This window comes from Melospiza georgiana, chromosome 5, assembly GCF_028018845.1.
Source record: "Melospiza georgiana isolate bMelGeo1 chromosome 5, bMelGeo1.pri, whole genome shotgun sequence".
Lineage (NCBI taxonomy): Eukaryota > Metazoa > Chordata > Aves > Passeriformes > Passerellidae > Melospiza > Melospiza georgiana.
In genome coordinates, this window is record NC_080434.1 from 72,287,423 (window position 1) to 72,311,203 (window position 23,781).

The 23,781-nt window shown below is 44.7% G+C and overlaps 1 protein-coding gene across 1 annotated transcript; it reads left to right on the forward strand.

Moving 5' to 3' along the window:
- The first annotated feature begins 5,735 nt into the window (after positions 1-5,735).
- RNF103 (ring finger protein 103) lies at positions 5,736-22,440 on the forward strand. The gene is made up of 5 exons (XM_058023798.1): positions 5,736-6,090; positions 6,411-6,666; positions 8,775-8,914; positions 18,182-18,297; positions 20,321-22,440. The coding sequence occupies exons 2-5, from the start codon at positions 6,441-6,443 to the stop codon at positions 21,885-21,887; spliced, it is 2,049 nt and encodes a 682-aa protein (XP_057879781.1). The 5' UTR covers positions 5,736-6,090; positions 6,411-6,440; the 3' UTR covers positions 21,888-22,440.
- The last annotated feature ends 1,341 nt before the right edge of the window (positions 22,441-23,781 follow it).

Below are 23,781 nucleotides of genomic sequence, written 5' to 3' on the forward strand. Positions count from 1 at the left end.
CGGGCCCCCCGCCAGCCCCGGCCCCCGGCCGGCCCCGGCCCCGCTGCCCCGCGGCACCGTCACCCCGGGCCGCCGCACTTCCGCGCAGGCAGCGCCGCGGACACGCGGGGACCTCACGGCGCTGCGCGCAGGCAGCGCCGCGGACGCCTCAGCGAGGGGCCTTGGCGCAATGCAGGGCGGAGCGGGGATTTTCGGTCAGGCGGCGCGGCGGGCAGCTCGGGCGCGCCGCCGGCGAGGGGGAAAGGAGGGCGGGCGGGCGGTGTTTTCCGGTGTCCCGGGGGGAGCAGGAAGCGCTTCCCGGTCAGGTGGCGCGTAGGAGTCAGCCTGGGGAACGGGGATGCTGTTGCGGTCAGGCAGGGAGTTGGGCAGCTCGGCGCGGGGGCCTGAGGGGCGCTGTTGCCATGGCGACGCCGAGGCCTGAGGGGCGCCGGGCCCCGGACGGTCCCCCTGGATCTTGGGTGTGAAAAATGCGGATTTTATGATTGGCTTTTCACAAATATGAAAATGAATATGATATGTTTTATATTGGAAAGTTATGCTGTATTAATTTTTGAAGTAGTTTGTTAAGTATAGTTTTAGGTTATAACATAATGTTAAAATAGAAAGTATGTATGTGGGATATTTTTTTAAAGAAAGGAATGAGGAACTCGCACCAGATAGCAGGCACAGGACACCTAAATCTTTCAGAGAAAAAGAATTTATTGCTCCATTATCAGAAGAAATGAACTTCGTCCCACCTTGCTCAGTCCTGAAGACACTGTCAGGGTTCAGAGGAAGAAGCTGACACCAGACAGAATCCTGAGTTTGAATGGAATTTATGCATCATGTAAGAGGTGTATGAATATGCAACAGGTTCTTGTTTTTAAGGGTTAATCCTCTGTTAACGTGTGTCCTTTTTCAGGCTTATTTTGCCCAGAAAGAGGCACCTGGACTGTCCATAACTCTTTGTTTCTATTGTCTCATATTGTCCAAATTATTATTACTCTAATTGTATTGCTATTTTTATAACCATTTTATTACTATTAAACTTTGAAAATTTTAAAAACAAGTGATTGGTGTTTTTCACCGGGCTGAAGTGCATTGGACTGGCAGCAGCTTTTAAAAATGTGCTCAGATGGAATTGCACTTGGTTAACACCAGCTCCAGGCAAATGCAGAGGAGATCACCAAGATGAGAGGGATGAAGCACTTCTCCTGCAAAGGCTGAGAAAATGGGGATTGTTCAGCCTGGAAGAGAGAAGAAGGCATTGAGTGACCCAGCTGAGGCCCTCCTGGACCTGAAGGGAACTTACAGAAAAGATGGGGCAGGACTTGACAAGGGCAGGTAGTGACAGGACAAAGGGGAATGGCTACAAAGTGAAACAGAGAGGGTTTAGGTTGGATATTAGGAAAAAAGTCTTTACTGTGGGGGTGGTGAGGCCCTGGCACAGGCTGCCCAGGGAAGCTGTGGGTGCCCCATCCCTGGAAGTGTTTGAGGATGAAGCTCTGAGTGACCTGGGCTAGTGGAAGGTGTCCCTGCTTCAAGGTTTCTTCCAAGCCAAACCATTCTGTGATTTTATGCTGATGGCTCTATGAGCTTTGGGGTCTGCAGGCAGCAGCCCAGGACACACAGGACTCTGTGTTTTGTGCAGCACACTACAAACAAAGCTCCTGATAAATTTGGACAAGGTTAACTGGAAAACCAGCATTTGGTCTGAGCCTGGGGTAGTATTGCTTCATCTGTGTCCACAGTGCTGGGCAGGACAGGAAAATCAGGAATTCAGTATTCTCACAAGCACAGAGGACTTGTGTGATGTGCAGTGTCAGTAATTGGCCACATTTTGGCCCAAACTCCTGCTTTTCTATGTTTCTGCTCTTCATTTAATCACAAATCATGCTTAAACACAAGCACTATCTTCTGGTTTTTTAGGTCATCAGCACAGGGGGTTTAATTTGTGAAGTTATCCACTGCTGTGGAGAACTCAGCACACTCAAGCAAGGCCTCCTTACTTATTTATTTATTTATTTTGGATGTTAAACAGAGCTGGTCTTTTTCAAGGGGGCAACAAATAGCTTTTCACTGCTACAAAAACAGAAAATGCACACCGACTAGGAAAAAAAAGTGTCTTTATTTGTAGCTTTAATAATTTTATTCTGCTGCTGTAAGTTGGTTTGCCCTGACTGATGTTGATCACTGTGTGTTTACAGCAGGGGGTGACCATCACCTGCCCGGGTGTCCCAGCTGGCCCTGAGCAGGGGGCTGGGCTTGCTCCCAACCCGAATTGCGGTGTGAATCACCAGCAGATCGCGGCACCGCCTCTCCCATGGCCGGGGGTGGAACTGGCCGCTCCCGGAGCTCCCTCCCTGCCCGAGCCACGCCAGGGATCCACGGGTTCCGAGCTCTCAGGGCGGTCACTGTGTTACACACTCACACCTCTGCTCAATCTGCTTCTCCTACCAAGCAGGGAACAGCTGATTTAAAATTCCTCTGCCCACAACACAATAATAAATAAATAAACAGCCTCTCCAGACAATAATGTCTGGGCTGCTGCAGTCTTGCTTTGAGATTCTCATAGAAGCCTCTGTTATTTCTTCAGTGTCAATTACAAGGAGGCACGGTTTCCTATCACACTTAAAACATGTCAAGATGCACCCATGTTGATAAAGAAGCACATCAAGAATTTGTTCTTGATGTGCTCCTCAGAAATTCACAGAGTTGTAGAATATCCTGAGTTGTAAGGAACCCACAAGGATCATCAGGGTCCAATTTCTGTCATCAAAGTAAATTGTATTTGCAGAGCTGGCTCTTGGGAAAACTCTTTCAGGTTGTTTGAATATTAGTTTGCTAAACTGTTATCTTTATAAACTCATTTAAAAATTGTGTGATATTAACATGGTAAAGGATTGAATTAAGATATTTAATCCCCTGTTTTATGGTCAATCCTCTGCTTTACTGATTTCAAAATGACAACACTTTTCTTATGTTCCCCCCAGAAGTCTGGGAAGTGGATTATTGTGTGTATTCCCAGGCTGCACAGTCAGCAACTGCCCATAGGGGAGGAGAGGGAATCCTTGCCATTTACCAAGGGACAGCAGATAAAAACACTGCAGATTTACTGTCTGACAAGGAAAGGTGGCTGTCCCCGTTCTCAGGATTTCAGCTCATTAGCTCCTAAATGATAGCAAAATTTTTGTGCTGCCAAAATTATTTAAAAGCAGATCCTTGCTTGAAGCTTTTGTTTAAAGGTGGAATTTATATTCTCCATTCTCTTCACATTTGTAATATTTGCTCTGTGAGCATAGGACTGACTGACTGATGACTGTTTAATGATGTTAATTAAGTAGTGTTAACCCCGGGGTCTTTAAAAATGCCAGCGTGTCTCATCCTTGTGTTCAGCCCCAATGAATTTCAATTCACTCTTAAGATATTTAGATTTTCCAGATAATTAAAACTCCCTGAAAGATTGTTTGCAGGTGACATGTCAAAGACATTCTGAGCTGGAACTGGAAACCAAATGACAGCTACATCTAGAAAATGGAACATTTTCTGGTAGGGTCAGCTTAGTGCATCAGGGATGCAGAGGTGGGGAGGGAAGAGAGGATCAGAGAGCCTGGGGGAGGCACTGGATCCATTTAGGTTTGCCCTGCCAGACCTTTGGTTAACTCCTCACCTGCTGTTCTTGGTTGTATCCTCCCTCACCTGGGTGCTTCAGTGTTGGCAGCTGCTTTGTTTTGGCTTGAAATATCATTTGTACTTTTCTGAAATGACTCCAGGGCTTTGAGTTGTGGCAGATGATTGGCTTTGTCTCTGCAGGGGCCTCGTTGAGCTCAGGCCATGAGCACTGGGAATGACACGCTGGTGACAGCCTCCCCAGCAGCTGGTGCTGCAAATAGTTCAGCTGTGAGCGTAGAGGAGTCATTGCTGTGAGGTGCCTTCCTGCCGGGGGGCCAGGGCACCCCCAGGAAATTACAGGGGAGAATCAAAGGAAACTACTGGAGCAGGGTCTGAGGTGCTCATGGAAAACAAAGAAACAAACCAAACAAAAAATCCACAAACCCAACAATGTTTTCTAACTAAAGTTAAATATACAAAGTCCTTCTTCAAACTCCCACCCGTCACTTCACACGGGTGGGAGTTACTTCACACTCACTTGAAACAAAAGGTAAAGAAATCAGGCAAAAGTGGCAAAAGAATCTGGCCTTCACAAAGCTTCTGGAAAAGAACCCTGTTCCCGGGGCACTCCAGGGCTCAGAGCCTGCCTGAGGCCCTCAGACAGGTGATGGGAAATGTTTTATTGACTGTCCTTGGCTCCAGCAGCTGCAGGGACAAAGCCACTCCCTTTGTTTTTGCCAAGGGCAAAGGATTCATCTTCCTGATGCTTTGCCACCTGCTCATTAGGGGACGGGCCCTGGCTGAGGCAGGGCAGGTTTCCCAGGCTGGGAAGGAGAGAGCAGCACTTGGCTCTGTCAGCCCCTCCACCAGGCTGTGCCTCTGGGACCTCCTGTCCCACCTGGGCTCTGTGAGCTGTGCCTCTGGGATCTTCTGTCCCACCTGGCTCTGTGAGCTGTGCCTCTGGAACCTTCTGTCCCACCTGGCTCTGTGAGCCCCTCCACCAGGCTGTGCCTCTAGAACCTTCTGTCCCACCTGGGCTCTGTGAGCTGTGCCTCTGGGACCTCCTGTCCCACCTGGCTCTGTGAGCCCCTCCACCAGGCTGTGCCTCTGGGACCTTCTGTCCCACCTGGACCTGCCACCTGAGACTTGCTGCAAACCCTACAGAGCTGCTGAAATCCCTTTGTATTTAACACAGCGCTACCAGCACATACAAGGTTTGCACTCTACTTTTATCTTTTCCAGATAAAAATGTTGAAGAATGAAGTTGTATGTGACTCACAGTGGAAGGGTACAACATTTACCAGCTCGTAAGAGCTTTGTGAGTGGCTACTTCTGCAATCGCTCCACTCTTCCCCTTTCAAGAACCAAAAGGAGCACATTCCTGAAGAACACAGTGTCATGAATTTTTTTCTGGAAGAGGCTGTGTTGGCCATGTCACAGAATGAGCTGAATGTGGATTGTTGAGTTTTTTCCTTTAAAAACTATATCAACACACTGAGAAACCTTTAAATGTGTTTTAAAGGCTCTGAGGAGGAAAGTGATTTAAATGCTATTTTCCAGATCAATATTAGTGTGCCTTTTTGGAAATGGATAGTACAGAATTACAGCATGTACACTCTGGGGGGTTCTCAGTGCTTTTAAATTTAAGCTGTGCTATTTTTGTGCTCATCTGTATGAGCTGCCAATTTTCATGCAAATTATGGATTCTTAAAATAACTGAATATACAGAAGCACTGTTGAGTTTCTTTCAGAGGAGAGCCTTCCTCTCAATGCAGTAACTCGATTTTAGTACATTTTTTGTAGCAGGCTAAATTGCATCTTTGCAGGCCAACACTTCTTGTAGAGCCTGGCACGGTTCTTGGAAGATCACTTCAGCGGGGATCCACGCTGTGCCCCAAAATGCTTCCAGTGTGAGCACAGCCCCAACTTAAACCCCTGTCCGAGGTCGGGGTGCAGCTCACGCTTGTCTTTGGCTGTGGCTTTGGCACCAGCTCTCAGTGCCGAGGCCAAGCCGCGGAGTCCGAGCTCCGAGCGCGCAGATGAATCTCGCTGAGGAATTTTGGAATTTGCTTTCAGAGCCGCGCAGATGAATCTCGCTGAGGAATTTTGGAATTTGCTTTCAGAGTCGCGCAGATGAATCTCGCTGAGGAATTTTGGAATTTGCTTTCAGAGCCGCGCAGATGAATCTCGCTGAGGAATTTTGGAATTTGCTGTCAGAGCCGCGCAGATGAATCTCGCTGAGGAATTTTGGAATTTGCTTTCGCGCCAGCCGAGGGCTGGGAGCGGGTCTGGCGTGCGGGAGTGAGGAGCGGAGGGATCATCCCCGCAGCCAGCAGCCCGAATCCAAATAAACTCTGTCCACTAAGCTGCCCCAAAACTGCCCGAACACATCGGCCCCGCAAATACCGCCCCCCAGTTCTGCCTCTGCAAATATTTTTCTTTTCATGAAAAGCATCGGCCGAGTCGGATCCTGCCCTCTCTCCCTCCCCGCTATCCGAGGTATTTATATAGATTATTTTTCTCGCAGCAAAGCGCAGCCGCAGGGTCCAAAGTTGCAGCCGGGGACAGGGACGCGACCGGCCCCCGAGCCCGGGGGTGCGGGGTCGGGCCGCAGTGCTGAATCACGGCGGGGGGAAGGAGAAGGGGAAAAGGGGAAGGGGAAAAGGGGAAAAGGGGCAGGGGGCGGTGCCGGCTGCTCGCGTCACTGTTATGTCTCCGCGGCTCCGCCGGGGCGGGGACAGCGGCAGCGGCGGGCGGGAGGCGGGGGGGCCGCGGCCCCGCTCCCCTGACAGCCCCCGCTCCCCTCCCTCCCTCCCCAGCCCGGCCTCCGGCTCGGCGCTCCCGGGAAGATGTGGGTGAAGCTGTGCTGTTTGCTGCTCTACTTCCTGGCGCTCTTCGTGCTGGCCCGGGTGTTCGAGGCCGTGGCGTGGTACGAGAGCGGCTTCCTCGCCACGCAGCTGGTGGACCCGGTGGCGCTGAGCTTCAGGAAGCTGCGGACCATCCTGGAGTGCCGCGGGCTGGGGCACTCGGGGCTGCCCGAGAAGAAGGATGTGCGGGAGCTGGTGGAGAAGTCAGGTACGCGGAGCTGCCCCGTGACCCGGGGGGACGGACGGAGGTCGGCGCCCGGCCACCCCCGCCCGGGCTCCGGCCGCCCTTGGATGGAGGCGCGGGCGCTGCTTCCCTGGGCAGGGCGGGTTCGGGGAGCGAGCTGGCTGCCCCCGGCAGGGGAGTGCCATGGAGGGAGCCCGGGGATCTCGGGGGGTGACGGTCACAGCGTTGTGAGCCCGAGCGAGTGGAAGGCCTGCGCTGGACGGGGCACCGGCAGCGGCCCTTCCCTTCCCGGCCCGGCCCGGCCCGGCCCGGCCCTCCCCGGGAGTTCCGCTGCGGGCGCTCGGGTCAGTGCGGGTGGCACACACACGACCCGATGTCGGCTGCCGTGAAAAACGAGGAGGAGAGACTCCGAATAGCTGCAGCAGGATAGTGTTTACAGCCGGGGCCGGCTTGTTCCCGTGTATGCCCAGCCGAATGCTGGGTTTGTTACAGGTGCGGTTATCAAGATGGGCCCCAAGGAAAGCGATGATTTCATGGCTGAGGAGAGCAAGGGATGGGTACCCAGGGTTGAGATGGTTTTATACAAGGGGAGCAGAACTAGTTCCTGCTTACAAAAATCAGCTCGGAAAAAGGCAGGGAGGCATTTCAGAAGTAAGGAGAACCAGGTGAAGGAGATGGACTTCTCGGGGCTGGTGAAGAGCAGGGGAGATGGAAGAATGGCAGGAGTGCCCTGAAAGTAAGGATGCTGCCTGGAGCAGCCGGAGGGAGCTGGCCCCAAGGACTGGGAGATGGGGCTGATGTAATAGCTGTAGTGCCAGCCAAGCAGCAAAATGTGAGTAGTGGCTTTTAAATCAGTGATGGAAGGGCTGGTGATCCAGGCGAGAGAGAAATCCCAGCAGTCGGGATAGGCAGTGAGGGTTTCTAATGTCTGGACAGAGAAGGATGGAAGAAATCGTGAAGGATTTGTATGGATGTAGTGCCTGCCAAATAACCTTAAAAATGCTGGTTTAAATAATTGATATCAATCCTGGGCATTTAAATTTATTTTGCTTTTGCTGTTCATTGTTTATTTATGTTTTTATGTTGTTTATTTGCTTTGCTGCTCCAACAGCAAAAAGCATTAGGCACTTTCACTTTTGTTTCCAATCACTTTCACTCCTTGGCTGTCAGGTACTTTAATGATGTCATGATGTTTGGGTTGCATATGCTGCAGGGAAGTGTTTAACTCCAAACAAACTGTATTAACCAACTTCTTCAAATGTCATGGAAACACTTCTCATACCAACAGGCTTTGCAGCATTTTTCTGTGGTTGCGTTTTGTTGGGGTTTTTTCCCCTCTAAATATTATGAATATTTTTGCAAACCCCTAAAGGGTTTCAGCTGTTGGACTTATTTTCATATTTTTAAGGAAAATGGTTTTGGACAAGACTTCATTTCTTAAAGCTTAGTAGATTAGTTACTAGAATGCAGGTTGTCATTAACAGTGTTTGTAATGATTGTGAAACAGAACACGAGAAGGAAATGAGATTACGAAGGAAACATAATCAGATGATTTTACCGTGAGCTCTTTATGTCACTGCATTTGGAGTTCATGGGAACTTTTCCCAACTGTGCAAACAAAGGCCAACAGCTAAATTATTCTGCCTGAGATTTTTACTAGTAACAGGACCACAAACATTGGGTTTTGGTCCAGAATTAATGATTGAAATTCTGGAAGTATGTTTGAATTATCAGTGTTAAGAAATTGCTTGCTGCAAAATTGCAATCCTGTGAAACGAAAGCAAAGATGTACAGGCTAAAATTGCTCTCAGCCACTGAGTGTTGTTATTTGCAGAGAATGAGCCTTAGAAAATGTTCTTTTATTCCTTTGTGTGCTGGTGCATGTGTGGTGCATCTGTGTAATCAGAAACAGAGCATTCATGTCTTCTGTGGTCTGACCGAAGTCAAATTGTTCACAGTCACGTCACCAGAGACAGAATTATAGTAACAACTTAAGCTTTAGCTACCTTTGTACTGAAAAGGTTCTCTGAGCAACCATGCAAATATGGTTAGTTAAACTGTTACTAGAATTCATGAAGTCATCTTTCTCCAGTGCCATTTTAATTGAATTTCTCCAACTGTCTCTGTTTCAGGAGACCTCATGGAAGGAGAGCTTTATTCAGCTCTCAAGGAGGAAGAGGCCTCTGAATCGGTTTCCAGTACAAACTTCAGTGGTGAAATGCATTTCTATGAGCTTGTAGAAGACACAAAAGATGGGATCTGGCTGGTACAGGTATACAAATTTGACCTTTCGGTTTAATATATATTGATCACACCCAAAATGTGTTTCAAAGGAGGAGTTTATGAGGGTAGTTAACTAGTTGTAAAAATGTGTAACAGGGAGATGGTGACAAAGATAAATTTCATCCAGGAGGTGAGGAATGGAGAAATAAAACAAGAAAGGCTGGAAGTGCCAGAGTTGCTATACAGACAGGAAGAAAAAAAAAAGCTTGTTATTCTTTGGATTGCTTTTTGAAAAGCAGGCGTGTTAGAACCAGGGAACAAGCAGAGCAGCACACACTGAAGTACACAGAGAATGCAAGTCCTTGGCCCTGGGTTTGTGAGAGCCTTGTGATGTGTGAAGGAGGTGCATTAGTACAGATGCTCCCAGCTGGCACAGGCTCCTGCTGCTGCTCTTCCCTTTGGTTGCACTGCATGCTCAGACCCAGCCAGTTTAAGTTTCAGCTTGTCTGAGGGGCTTAGAGCCCTTGTCAAATCTCTGTGGGCTCTTCACAAAGGCAGGAAGGACCTCAGTCTGCCAGCTTCCCAGGCTAGCAGGCTGCTTCTGCAACATATTCCAGTGGCTGGAAGTTAACTTTCTCCCAAGCCTTTTGTGCCCAGCAGTTTCACAGTCTGTTTTCCAAGGGCTGCGTGAAAACAAGAGATCATTTAGGAAAATAAAGACAGACTTTTTCCAATAGGATTCTGAAGCAATTAATCATCATTCCTGAGAACATAAGTAACCTAGACCAAAATGTAGAAGTTATTTTTCTGTGTCAACGTGTCTATTGACAAGAGGGTGTTTTTTAAGGCATAATTTTCTCCTAACACCCATATTAGGTGGAATTCACACAGGGGAATTCCCCACCAGGCAATTAATTAATTGTTCCATTGACAGCTCCTACCTGGTTTGGCTGGTCTCACTTCATGTTTTCTATTTAACAGGAAGTCATTAAATCTTGATAAGCTATTTATTACACCTGTACTGTCACCACATCAGATCTCATCCCAAAATAGACAAGAGGACAGATTCTCTTCAGACTCAGAATGGCATTTATGTTTTGGGAAAGATACATTTGGAGTTCACTGAATCCAAGTTTGAGGTTTGAATCACACAGAGGGGTATTCTTCAAGCAGAGGGAGAGTGTTGAAAGGCAGTTTACATGTCCCCAAGCTAGCTGACAAATACAAGCATGAATATGCTGTGAAAAACCTTCCCTCCTCCCTGTGCAGCTCAGAAGGGTGAAATATGATAGTTCTCTGTTGTCTCTTGCTTGCAGAATTTTATTTGTAATGGATTTTCCACTAGCATCCCAACAGCAGGTCAGATAGGCTGTGTTTTGATATCTCCAGTGTGATGAATGTTGTCATCATTCTGGGAATATTTGCACAGCTATTCAGTTGGTCACAATAGCTGTGGAAAAAAAAAATTAGTGGAATTTACAGAATAATTTACTTGCTGAACACTATTTGTCTGTTTCTCTACAATAAAAACCACAAGAGATGTCGAATTTCTATTTTTCATTCTTGCTTTTGGAGTTTTCATCACTTGGAGTTTTCATTTGCTCCATTCCCCAGCACAGCTCCTGTCTGGGCGACTCCTGTGCTGGATTCTTCATGTCCTTTCCCAGGATTTCCCACTTTCCTTAGACCTCATCCCTGCAGAGCTGGCTTTTACCATCCCTTCCCAGTTCCAGCTCTCGATTCCCTCCCTTGCCCATCCTCCTTTGCTGTTTGCAGTCCTGTGGGAAGTTTCCAGCTGATTAAGCAGCTCGATGCTCGTGCAGGGCAGCGAGGGTGGGTTTGGTGACCATGGGCAAGGTCAGAGATGCCCCTGCTCTGCTGCTGCTGCCTGGGAAGCAGAAGGGATCTCCAGATCCTTTTCTGTATGCTGAGCCCTGAATCCCTGTTCTCTGGGGCTGCTGGAGAGGAGCAGAGGGAGAGGAGCAGCTCTGCCTCAGCTGGCACAGTGGCTGCTGCCTGACTTGGTTTGACACTCTGTGATGGTCTGTGAGAGGACTTTGAGGATGATTTTTATTTTCCAGATGAAATTTCTGCTGTGGCACAGGCTGGGAGTGTGATAGCCATCACTGTCTGCAGAGAATCAGAGGAAAAAATTGGAAACAATTACTATGTCTTGATATGTTTGACAAAAATTGAGGTGCAAGTTTATGATTTAGAGTCAGCAAGATGAGTTCCTTGAAGAAAGTCAAAGTCAGTACACAGGGAATCAGTGTTTTGTGGCTTTGTTTCTTTATTTTCTGGAAATCCACATGCAAAGCATCCTGGTCCAGGGGTAATTTGTTTACCAGTGTAGCTGTTCACAGCTCCTGTGTGGCACTTCCACAGAGCCACAGACAGCAGCATGTTCTTTCTCCTATTAGCTCATGATCTCATCACCTTTCCTTTTATGTTGTTCTTCTTGCTTGCCAGCTGCTGTTGTGCACTTCTTTGGCTGGCAAGGAGGGTGAATTTTAGTTTCTGGAGCTGCTTCTCCTGTTGGTTAGGGGAGTTATGTGTAATGTTCTTTCTTTTCCAGGCTCTGGTTAGTCTCTAGAAGCCTGTCACATCAGTATTGTAGTCATTATGGCTTTTGAAAATTATCTACAGAAAAAAATCCTCTCTGAATGAAGTTAAAATCCAAATGAATGTATATTTTTATTATTAAAGTCTCTACTATAACATAGTGGCAGAGTGAAGTAAAAGGAACGTTTTTCTTGGCACTGAAGTGCAAGGACAGACATTTTGATTGTGTCTGGTAGAGCTGCAAAGGCCATTATTATGGATATAAAATTCTGCAGTCTGTTCTGCATCTCAGTTTCTAGTTCAAGTGGTGTAGTCACAGGGCAGGGGATGTGCCTATAGCATTTTGGTGGTGATGGTTTGTTTGTTCTTCCTTTTGCTTGCATGTAGGATGAGTGATTTTCATATTTATTTGCATTCTGAATTTTGCCAGGTGATCAGCTCATGTTGCTAAAAAGAAACAAAGCAGAAACTCTTTCAAAATACATAATTCAGTATTTGTGTCTTTCCCAATAGCCCTTCAGGATCATTTACCACAAGAATACCTGATTTTAAGTTTCAGTTTTCTTCTTGAGAGGCTTCATATCCAGTCAAGGGTGCAGAATAACATCAGCTGGAATGGAATAGTCCTTGTACTGCCTCTGTATCTGTGTTAAGTCATTGCAGAAGCTCATTTATTCTCAATCTCTGACTTAAGTGACAGCATAACTGACTGTCCAGATCAGTGCATAGTCACCTCACCTCCCTGGAAAAACTGCTCATAACTTTGAGGTGGTTCATTTCTGTGTGCTGTGGTGGATGTAGTCCTTGCCTATTTGGACGTGATTTCTCACAAACTCTTTCTCAGAAAAGAAAGACAAAAAGTTTCCAGATATCTGCAGTCCATATGGGTGGATTCTGAATGAGTTGTGAATTCTTAGGAAAGAGAGTCTAAGTGGAAATTCAGTTCCATTAACACATTGTCAGATAATAAACAGAAAGTGAGATGTCTCAGAATTAATAGAAGTGCAGACATTCATGTAGAAACTTACTGACATTATCTGGAATAAGTGAGCTTTTTTCCCAGCTTTTAATAAGTAAATTACCAGCCCATTTATAATTAATTGTATTTTTACATCTGTTTTAAATATAGAAGTAGAGTTTGCAGCATAGCTGTTGATGAAAAAGGCTTCTATGAGTGGAGTTTTTGAACCTTTTTATCTTTGTGGAGCCCTAGAAATCTTGCAGGTCATGCATGGAATCCTTACAGTAATATTGAGTTTCCTCTGCTCATTTACTCTCTGCAGTCACTGTGCAGGAGTGCATGGGTGTCTCAAACTGGAAACCACTGGACCAGACAGACAATTCTCATGTTCATACAAGCTTATTAAATGAGTTACAAATAAGTTTTGTCTTTGGCAAAACTACACAGGCTTTTTCCAGTTGAAATGTCTGTATTCCTTATGTGGAGAGTGACTTTGTGGGGCTGGCTGAGGCTGACTGCTCTGAGGGCAGCCCCTGGATGTGTGTGTGTGTGTGAGCAGCAGGGAAGGGTGTCTCTTACTGATGGCTTTTGTTCTTCCTGATGCTGTAGAGTCTGTCACAGTGCCCAGAGCTGAGGAGCACTTGGACTCGTGGTTTTTGTGGCTGGGCTGTAAAACCAGGGTGTCACTGTTACTGTGCATTTGAAATGGTGTGCTGTTGGTGTGAGCAGGTGTGCCCGACACTGTCCCAGCTAGAATTGGTTAAAATAAAGAGAGCTGGAGCACACGAGGTGTTTGTTCTGCTTTTGCCCCTCTCTGACTCACTCTCATGCCTTGTGATATTCGAACACTTTCGGTTGTGAGCGAGCTTCAAAACTTCCTGAGAACAAATCTTGTTCCTGTGACCTGCTTTGAGATCTCTGCGTACCTGTGTGAAAGAAACTGAACAAAATCCGATTTAAATGCACAGAAAACAGGGTAATGCCCAAGTGAGGTCGTTGTCATGTCATGCTCAAGTTCTTCAGGGGTACCAGAAAAGAAGTCTGTGTTTGCATATTGCATTGCTACAGCAAACTTTAACATCAGCTGAGCTTCCTTGAGCCTCTTCAATATCAGTTGTATTTTTACTTGTGTTTTAAGAATCTATGTTTCATAAAATAATCTTTAAAATGCTTAATGGTACTTGGAAATTAAGGAGCAGCTGGATCTGTGATGGTTATAAAGTAGCTACTGCAATATTAATGCACCTGCCCAATACACTTTGGGTTTGGATTAGGCAAGAGAGGCAAAGTGCCTTGCTTACTTAGTCCTCTTTTTCCAAGTGTTTGTGTCTTTCTGGCTCTGGGATATTTGCTCTTTAAGTCTGTTCTTTAATGTCATAACTATGACTACTTTAACATACAGCTAAAAATATTTCTATTTTTCTAATTTACTGATTTTTCTAATTACTTTCTTGATTGAACTCTTCTGTGTAATTCAGTGTCATGAGAACTCTTCCAATGCAAAAGCTCCCTGTTCCATTGTCTTCTGAACTCACCAGAATCTCAGCATTTACAGTGTTAGAGAGATGGTAATTCAGACCTGCTGACCCTCTGGCCTGGGTTGGGTGTGGGTTAGGGAGCAGATCCATTCTGTGGTGTGAGCTTGTTAAATAACAGGGTTACTGTGATCCTATTGGGTTCCCTTAGCCCATTAAGATGATTAATGGATTAATTGAGTTCCCCTCATTGTCTTACTTGTCATTCTGACATGTGATATGCCACAGATTGTGAACACAGCTAATAATAAGCAAAGCTGAGAGGGTTTGTGCTTCTCCAGGCGTGGTGTTTGTTTCCCATCTGTGTTAGCTGATCTCCTAGAAGGTACCTTCTCCTAGGAGCTGGAGCTTTATTTCTGTAACATGAAATAGAGTGTGTGATTGAAAGGGACCTTTCTGATGAGCTAGTTCAGCTTTCTGCTAGACTGTAGAATGTGTTTAGAAAATATTTTGCTGTCTCTCTTACACTGTAAATTGTTCAAATACTCTTGTTGACTGTTTTCTTCTTGGAAATGTGTATCTGACTTCTGGCTTGGGTGTATTCAGGGCTAATTTGTTCCTATTGGGCATAAACTGACATTGCCCTTTAGTTTCACAGTGTCCTGATGTCAACCACACTCTTCCCAGTAAGGGAGGTCAATCAACCAGTTTGTTTTGTCAGGTCTGATATTCGCTGGCTTTGCTTGTTTTGCTGTTGATGGCTGGTGTTGGTTTCCTTGTGGAGCAGCTGATAGCCCCGAGCGTTTGCTCCCGCTGCTGTTTCTATCTGATGAACTCCCCAAGTGTCCTGTTCATTACTGAATTCAATTTCGTGTGTGACACTCTGCATTACAAGATTTGTGCAGCTCTTCCTGCATGCTGTTGTAATCCTCTTTCTCACATAGATGTGCTTCCCAGTTTTATGTCTTCTACAAATGGCTTTGGGAGACTTCAGGTTCCCACAGGAAGGGCATTAATGGGAATATATGCTGAGCTGAGCTCTAAGGTAAATCTAATAAGTCTGTTAGCACCTTTCTGGCATTTTGATGTCTTGCTGGAGCCACTTTCTTGCTCATTTTAAAACTTTCCTTTTTTTTTCCACTCACTATAAAAGCCTATCTGTAGCTCTCATGTAATTTTTCCACGTGACATAATACATGACACACTAGCAAACTACAAACAGGGTACTGCATTCCCTTTTTCTCTTGAAACTCAGTTGTTTTCCTTCAGGGAAAGTTTCTGCCAATCAGGAATGATACATCTTTAGTAGTTGCATGCTGGAAAGAGGTGGAAAATGCAACTGTCTCTGCACCTCTAAAACTTCTACAGTTTTGCATCCTATTGAAATCAGTCTGGTGGGAATTTTTTTTTTTTCATTTGCTCTTAAATATAGCTACAAACTTGTTACTGTCCTGTCAAAATGTGAATTGGTCTGACAGGGGTTTGCAAGAAATTTTCACAGGTTCACCTGTGATCCTGTGTGCTTGTGCTAGGATGGAGAGACCCTGCTGACTGATTTAAGTGCATGAAGTTGGTTGAGTTCTGCTTTCACATTCAAGTGATGTAGTTTCTTCCCATAAACTTGCTTAACTGGTCCCTGGCCAGCCACCTCTCCCCTCCACTGAAAACTGAGTCATGGTATTAATTTAACTATAAAAAGAAAATTATCTTACATTTCTGTCCTATCTTCATTGTTTGGTGATCCTGCTGCTTCTCCCCCTCTTCTATTCTTATTCATATGACTGAAAAACCTTTTGGTACAACTTGTAATAGTCTTTGTGTGACCTAACTTGAATAGCTCATTTTTCATTACTTTTTTTTCCTTGCATATCTTTCTTTGATAGCTCTTCTTTTTGACCTTTATTTCAATCCTTGTGGATTGTCAAACTGTTTCTAACCTCTCTTTGGAAGTGATTGCTAAGAAGGAGTGCAGAACTTGGCAACCTTTTTTTTTTTTCTTACTTGAAATATAAAATCCTGATAGCTTTAACACCATGGGCTTGAAGAACTTCCAGGCCTCTTCCACATTCAAATTCCCAGTCTCCTCAGTCACAGGTTTTTAAGCTAAATTTCTTAACTTCTCAAAATTCACACTTTTAAAATAAAATCTGTTACAAGTGTTTGCAGGTTATTTTTAATTTAAACTGAAGTACATTTTGATTGCTTAACCTGCAGTGTTTTCTTGGACTCCTCATGCACAGAGGTGGTGACTGCTTTCCAAAATACAAACCCTTGCCTTGGCATGGTGAACTCCCCGTGCTGTAAGTGGGTGTTGTCTGCAAGGAGCAGCTGCAATGGATATGTTTATTTGGGTTTTTTTTTTTCCATAATGACATAAAAAAGCACAAGCCCAAAATATTTTATGAAGCTTCAGTATGCAAAACCATAGCAGAGTTCCTCTATGTAGTCACAAAATACTGACTGCTACTTAGGTCATTGTTTTTCAGTATAAATAACTTTCTCCAGGAGAAAAGATTTTTCATAAGAAATTAATATATAATGGTGATTGTATTTGCAACAAATTTTTGTCTTGACACTTAAAGTGAATGTTGTGGTGCCAGGCAGAAGGAACAGTGAGCAGGGTTTGTCCTCCTGCACACATTAACATTCTCTCCTCACTGTCTCACAGCATGCACACAGAGTTTTAGGAGAAGCCAATCTCTGAGTAGTTGTATCAATCCAGTCACCAGAGTTTTACTTCTGTGTTTACTAATAAAACACAGTGGTTCCTTGCCACGTTGGATGCATTTATCAAGCCATAGTAGCGCTGAGGATATTTTAAGGATATTTTATGGCTTTATGGTGCCTTTAGGAATTTGGTCTCCCTTGATTGAAGTGCATGAAAAGAAGGAATTTAAAATACCCAAAGCTTCAGTCACATTGGGTGATGTAATACAGTAGATTTCCCAGCTGGTTGTCTCAGTGTGTGATGGTTTCATTTATCTAATCAAAAAGGCTTTTCTATATGATGTGTGTGTTTTAAGAATAACTTGAAGAATTCTTACCTAGATTTTCACCTCCAGTGTTACTTAAACATTTTGGGCTTAGTGGAATAGGAGTGTAATCTATGATTTCAGTTTGTTTCCCTATGTAGAGCATTCTGCTTGGTGAATTCTTCTATTTTAAGATTCTGTGAGGCTGCTGCTTACCACAAAGCAGATAATATTTATGAGTCTCAAAGGCTGGACACGCTTTCTAGGCTGAATCTCAGCATGTCCACAGAGAACTGTTAATCATGGTGACAGCCCAACTTCCAGGGGCAAGCTGACATTTGAGGTTATTAAGTCAGAAAACGATTGGGATGAGTTTAATGGCGGGTAAACAAATATCTAACAAATGGAAGTTTCAATATTTAATTTAAAAATATATTTCAAGTGGCTGCCAGTAAGCCTGCAGAAGCATGTGAGTTGTTTCTAAAATAGAAAATGTGATGGCTTGTGGAATAGTGCATGATCAGTCATGTCATTCAAAATTACCTGTCAGCTGGCAGCAGGCAGAGTTTTCTTCTCCTTGTGGGTTTTTCCCCCTCCCTGTACAGATAAAAGTCAGAGGATGAATGCTGCTTCTTTGTCATCTGTGTCAGTAGAAGCTTACAGTGAGGTAACCTGAAGTACAGCTTTAATGTACTGGGTTAGAGCAAATTAAACTTGGGATATATCACAGCAAGTGATCGTCCTGAAATGGCAGATGGGACACTGGGCTTGGTGGAACAGTCACATCAGGTTGCAGAGTGAGTCACAGGCAAAGCTGGAAGGAGTCAGGATCCTTAGGCATTATCTGGGGGTTTAATCAGCAGTTTCCACTGCTCAGGAATGGTTGTTGGCAGTTTAATCTGGTACCAGGTACATGCATTCCCACTCCTGCTTGCTCTGAGACAAGGTTTCTTTGGTATGTTCTAAGTTCTGAGGCAGAATTGTAATAAAATGATGGTCCTTTTTTATTGCAAAGAAGAGGAACCTGCTGTACCCCTCTCCTTTCTCCCCCACTATGAACTGGTTAATGATAGTTTTGTTATTTTACCAAAGTTTTTGTTAACTACCACTGATTCTGGTGTCTTAACATGATGATGCACTTCTTTCTCTCTGCAGAACCACATTTCCATCTTAGTGCTTCACTCTCCAAAGACATTTACCATGACTCTCGGTTGTACATTCAAACTCTGTGCCCCAAAAGAAGGGGAAGGACTATCAAGCATGACCAGCACTCTGTTTTCTTGAAACTTGCTGTTTATTTCAGGAACCAAGCTGACTGTGATACTGGTTTTTCCTTTTGGTACTAGGTCATAGCAAACGACAGAAGCCCACTGGTGGGTAAAGTCCACTGGGAGAAAATGGTGAAGAAAGTCTCGAGATTCGGCATCCGTACTGGCACTTTTAACTGCTCCAGTGACCCCAGGTACATCCTTCAAGGATTATCTCAATCCCAAGAGTATCTTAAGGCTCAGCTGTGTTCTAGCAGCAGGGCTTGCTGTGTTGTAAAAGTAGCTGTGACAGAAGGTGGCTTTATTCATGTTTTTATCTCTGCTAAAGTCTGCTCAGAATGCTCCATTCCATTATTTATCAGCTCTGCAGCTTCCTAAAGCATCGTGTGGGTAATGCATGATTAGGCTGTGGAGAGCATAATACAGCAGTGGAGAGGAATGAGCAGAAGAGTTTGGCCTTCCAGTTTGGGCATTCAGGGAAAGGAACTGTGCTTGCTTAGGACAAAGCTGAATAGATCAGTTTTAGAGTTGTTATGTCACCATCTGGAAGGGGAAAGCACAGGTTAGCATGAACCTTGCATACAGTGCCTGCCTCCCAGAATTACTGACAAATCCTGTTCCCTGACAAATGTGTGTTTATATATAAACTGGCACACACCCTTGGACAACACACAGTGTGCTGTGCAAGAGTCACTCTGTTTGCATATGATTTCTAACCAGGAAGAAGAGCAGAGCCAAAGAAGCTATTAATAATTCTCTGCTGCTGTAAAAAGAGGCTTTTTTTAAACATTTTGTTGGAGGCGTTTGCTTTACATGACAGGAGACTTTGTCTAGAATTCCAGTGGCATGTATGGATACACACATCTTATGCAGCTTAAGTCCTAAATGTTTACAGAAATCTCAGTGTTAATCATAAGAGGAAATTCTTAGGCTTTGTAGTGCTTATGCAAAAGAATCTTGTATTTGAACATCTTAAAAATTTGGCAGTGTTTCTCTTTGCATATCTCCTAAGTAGCCTTAATGTCCTGATCAAATACCATGTTTTAAATTAATTCATTTTTTTTAATACAAGAAATGTTTTATCGAGTAAACCCTTGTGAATAGTTTTCATCAGGTTGCAGCTGAAATTCAGAAGAATACTACATGCTGCAGTAATCAGCATACCTTTATTAGTAGGGAGGTATTTGATGGCTCTTTCTAAAAATGCTGCATTCAGATTCCTGGCAAGGGGAGGTGTAATTGTCTAAATCCATGTTAACAGACCAAAGCCACAGAGGAGCTAGGTGAGATGGCTGGTGGATGAAGCTGGTGGTCTCAGTGTGCAGGGTTCTCAGACAGTGCATACCTGTTGGCTCTGTCATAGTTTGATTGTTGAAGCTTGCCAGATATTTCCTTAAAGGAGGACTAGATAATTGAGTGTAGTGATATTGGTAGGAAAAATGCATGAGAGAAGGGATCTTGTGAGAGTTACTGTGCTCTGGACAGTTCAGCCATGAAGAGTCTTTTCTTTTAGTTTTGGATTTGGGGTTCATCCCATCTACCTGTCAGACAGTGTGGGTATTTTTTTAGCCCAAATAATCCAGCACCATGTGTGTGCTTCCTGCTCTGCTGGTTTTGTGGCCAGCTCTCTCACCTCACCCCTTAGCCTGCCAGCATCTTGACAGAATGGTCCCAGTAGGAAGTAGACACTTGTCAGCTTCATTAAAGCAACAGTGTCTGCTCAACTTCACCCTATGGCTGTTTGGCAAAGCCAGGATGGAAGGAAGCACTGGGAAAGCTGTGGGATATTGAGTTACAATACAGATATTGAGTTACAATGGGATATGGAGTGGTTTTCTTCTTGCCTGAAAGGCCAAGGAAAAGCAGCTTTTAATTCTAAAGCTTTAAAGCAAAGAGTTAGCTTGTGTATTATTCAAATCCAGTTTACAAAGCATCAATGGCTGCATGGCTTTGTTTACTTTAATGACCTGTGAAAATTAACACTATTACTCTGCCTGTTTTATGAATGCATATCTCTTTACAATATTCCTGTAAGATATAAAAGTATTGTAAGAATAAATATGCTTTGGCAGAGAATATTGGGTACCTTTATTTCCTGCTATTATATTATAAAGGTTCCCAGGTGCTCAGCATGTCTCATTTTTGGGCTTAGAATAGAAATGTAAGGACAGTTCTGGGGTTATGAAAGTGGAATCTAACCTGCCATTTTCTTTGTAGATACTGCAAGAGGAGGGGCTGGCTGAAATCCACCCTCATTATGTCGGTTCCACAAACCAGCACCTCCAAGGGCAAAGTGATGCTGAAGGAATACAACGGGCGCAGGATTGAAGTGGAGCACATCTTCAAATGGATCACAGCCCACGCTGCCTCTCGCATCAAAACCATCTACAACTCTGAGCATTTGAAAGAAGAGTGGAACAAAAGTGACCAGTACAGGGTGAAAATTTATCTGTTTGCCAACCTCGACCAGCCTCCGGCCTTCTTCTCTGCACTGAGTGTAAAGTTTACTGGAAGAGTAGAGTTTATTTTTGTCAACGTGGAAAACTGGGACAATAAAAGTTACATGGCAGAAATTGGTATCTACAAGACACCATCGTACATACTGAGGACTCCTGAGGGGATTTACAGGTATGGAAATAACACTGGTGAATTTATATCACTGCGTGCCATGGATTCCTTTTTGCGCTCGTTGCAGCCAGAAGTTAACGATTTATTTGTTTTAAGTTTAGTTTTGGTTAATCTGATGGCTTGGATGGACCTGTTCATTACACAAGGCGCCACTATAAAGCGTTTTGTGGTTCTTATAAGCACTTTAGGGACGTATAATTCACTATTAATTATTTCCTGGCTACCAGTGTTAGGTTTTTTGCAACTACCCTACTTAGACAGCTTTTATGAGTACAGTTTAAAACTCTTCAGGTACTCGAACACAACTACTTTGGCTTCTTGGGTGAGGGCAGATTGGATGTTCTACTCCTCTCATCCAGCCCTCTTCCTCAGCACGTACCTTGGCCATGGTTTACTAATTGATTACTTTGAGAAGAAGCGAAGGCGCAATAACAACACGGATGAAGTGAATGCCAACAATCTGGAGTGGCTGTCGAGCCTGTGGGACTGGTACACCAGCTACCTGTTTCATCCCATTGCTTCTTTTCAACACTTCCCTTTTGACTCAGACTGGGATGAAGACCCGGATTTGTTCTTGGAGCGGTTGGCCTTCCCTGATCTCTGGCTTCACCCTCTGATACCAACTGATTATATAAAACACTTGCCCATGTGGAGGTTTCAATGCCTCAGCGCCCATTCTGACGAGGAAACGCTGGAAACCTTTCCAGACAGCGAAAGTGACTCTGACAGTGAGAACAAAGAGGTCTTCAGCAGCGACAGAGAGCTCTCGGAGGACGATGAGCTGAGCACGTGTCACGGGTGCAGTGAAGGAGGTGTGGATGCCTGTTCCTGTGCCAGCCACCCTTGTCACCACGAGCCATGGGAGCGCAGAGCCAGGTCCTACAGCTCGTACAGCTCCGCGGGCGACCTGGAGCCAGACTGGTCGGCCTGGCCCTCCGACATGTTGCACTGTACGGAATGCGTGGTGTGTCTAGAAAATTTTGCAAAGGGCTGCCTGCTGATGGGCCTGCCCTGCGGCCACGTGTTCCACCAGAATTGCATCATGAAGTGGCTGGCGGGCGGGCGGCACTGCTGCCCCGTCTGCAGGTGGGCGTCCTACAAGAAAAAGCAGCCATACACACACCCGCAGCCTTTGTCCAGCGAGCCCCCGTCTTAGCTGTGTGCCCCTGTCTTTTGTAAGCTTCAGGATATTACTGCTTGCCTTTTCAATGTTAGTCACTTAAAAGATTACGTGGTTTGAAGTTTTAGTTTAAATGTTAGTGCAGTGAACTAAAATATACATGATGCTAACGTTAATGACAGAATCATTTGGTTGCCTTGTATGTTGAACTGAATGCAAACTTACCTTACAAATAATTTGTTCTCTTCAACATCTGAAAACTTGATGCTGTTTTTGTAAGCACAAAAATCAAGCCTACAAGAGAAGCGTATTCCAGCAAACATTTACAAGTTGGGATGTGGGTGAAATTGAAATTCTAATCGGAGACAATTGCTTAATTTAAGTGTTTCTTATTTTAGAGTCTGTTCTGCACATCTTTGTTGAATAATGTATGTTGTAAGACAGTACCATTTAAAAAGAAATCGGTGAAATAAATTATTTTAAAAGGAGATTTGTAATGTTAATTGTTTTGATAAATATTTTGTGTGTATGGTTACGGATGTCTTGCTGGCCTGATTTATCTGTGAAGACAATAAAAATATAACACAACTCTTGTGACTAATAAATCATCTCCTAGGGATGCAGGAATTCAGTGCTCTGAGCCACTGGCCAAGGAGAAGGCAGTGGTGTTTCACTGGCAACTGTTTCCTTCCTAAGTCTGCTGTGTTGAGGTGCTTCTCTGCTGGATGTGGTTTTGCAGTTGATTACAAGCTGCTTTTCCAGATGGAGACCCTCTCCTAGCAGCTGTCTCTGCAGTACCCTCATCTGCAGACATCTAGGAAGACTTTAGGGCAGCTCCCTCTACAGCCTCAAGGTAAACTGTTGAGAAGGAGCAGAATGTTGTCATGCAGTGACAAAAGTGGCTTGTAAAGGTACAAATTGCCAGCTTCCAACTGTGCTGGTATTCTGAAGTGATTTCTGGTTCCTTTGATAGTTCTTTGGAGCCATAAAAAAAAAAGTCTTGTTTACTTGATATTTCCATATGAAACCCTGATTTTGGTTGTACCTTTCAGAAATCATTTGGCTGAAAGTAGAGAGGAATTGTTGGTTGGAAAGAAAAAAGGGGTGGGGGGGAAGAGCAGGAGATTTATATAAGTAGAGGAAAAGGCTAAACTAGAAAGATATTTTCAATTGTCTTATTTCTTTTCTGAATCTTGCCTTTGTGATAGGAAAGGAGGATAATGACATAAAGATGATGATAATAGGAAATTCAAACACAGCTCCCCGTTGCAGTTACAATCCATCTCCCAGTGTTTTATATTATAGAGTTGGGAGGATGATGCTCACAGAGCTGCTGGCATTGTTTCATCTGTCCAGGGTACTTGGCCATGCTCTTTTTTATTAACAAATTCTGTCACCAGGTGTGTTCCCAAGAGGATATTCATGTAATTAGCAGAAGAGCTGTTTTTAATTTACTGAGTCCTTTTTTCTCTCTCATTTCCTTTTTCCCAGGGCAGTACTGAAGCAGAGAGGTACAAGGGGCACAATATCAGCAACTCTCCTGTGGTCCAGAAAGTCATTTTTATTCCAGTTGAGACCTGCCAGTACATGTCCTGTCTGTGTCATTACAGCCTCAGCAGAGCAGCAGAGAGGCATAATGAGGGCAAAGATCATTTCTGCTTCCAATTTGTGCAGCAGCACGGCGTGTGTGCTTGTCATGAGTAGCTGAAATCCACATTGTTTCAGGACTGTTTTGAAATCTGCACTGAACTGAGGCCTTGCCAAGGGAAAGGAGAAGTTTTGTGAGTATAAATGAGGCTGCAGCTGAGGTGCTGACACACACAAGTGAGGTGCTGTATCACAGCCCACTGCAGCCTTTCTCTGGTACCTCGGCACTTTGCCAAAGGCAAAATGGAGCAATGCTGTGTCCTTGGAGCACTGAGTGCTCGTG

Bases quoted from the DNA above. Each gene is read 5' to 3' on its own strand.
- RNF103 (XM_058023798.1), top strand. From the start codon at position 6,441: ATGTGGGTGAAGCTGTGCTGTTTGCTGCTCTACTTCCTGGCGCTCTTC. The intron at 8,915-18,181 runs GTATACAAATTT...TTTTGGTACTAG, and splicing joins ATGGGATCTGGCTGGTACAG to GTCATAGCAAACGACAGAAG. The intron at 18,298-20,320 runs GTACATCCTTCA...TTTTCTTTGTAG, and splicing joins AACTGCTCCAGTGACCCCAG to ATACTGCAAGAGGAGGGGCT.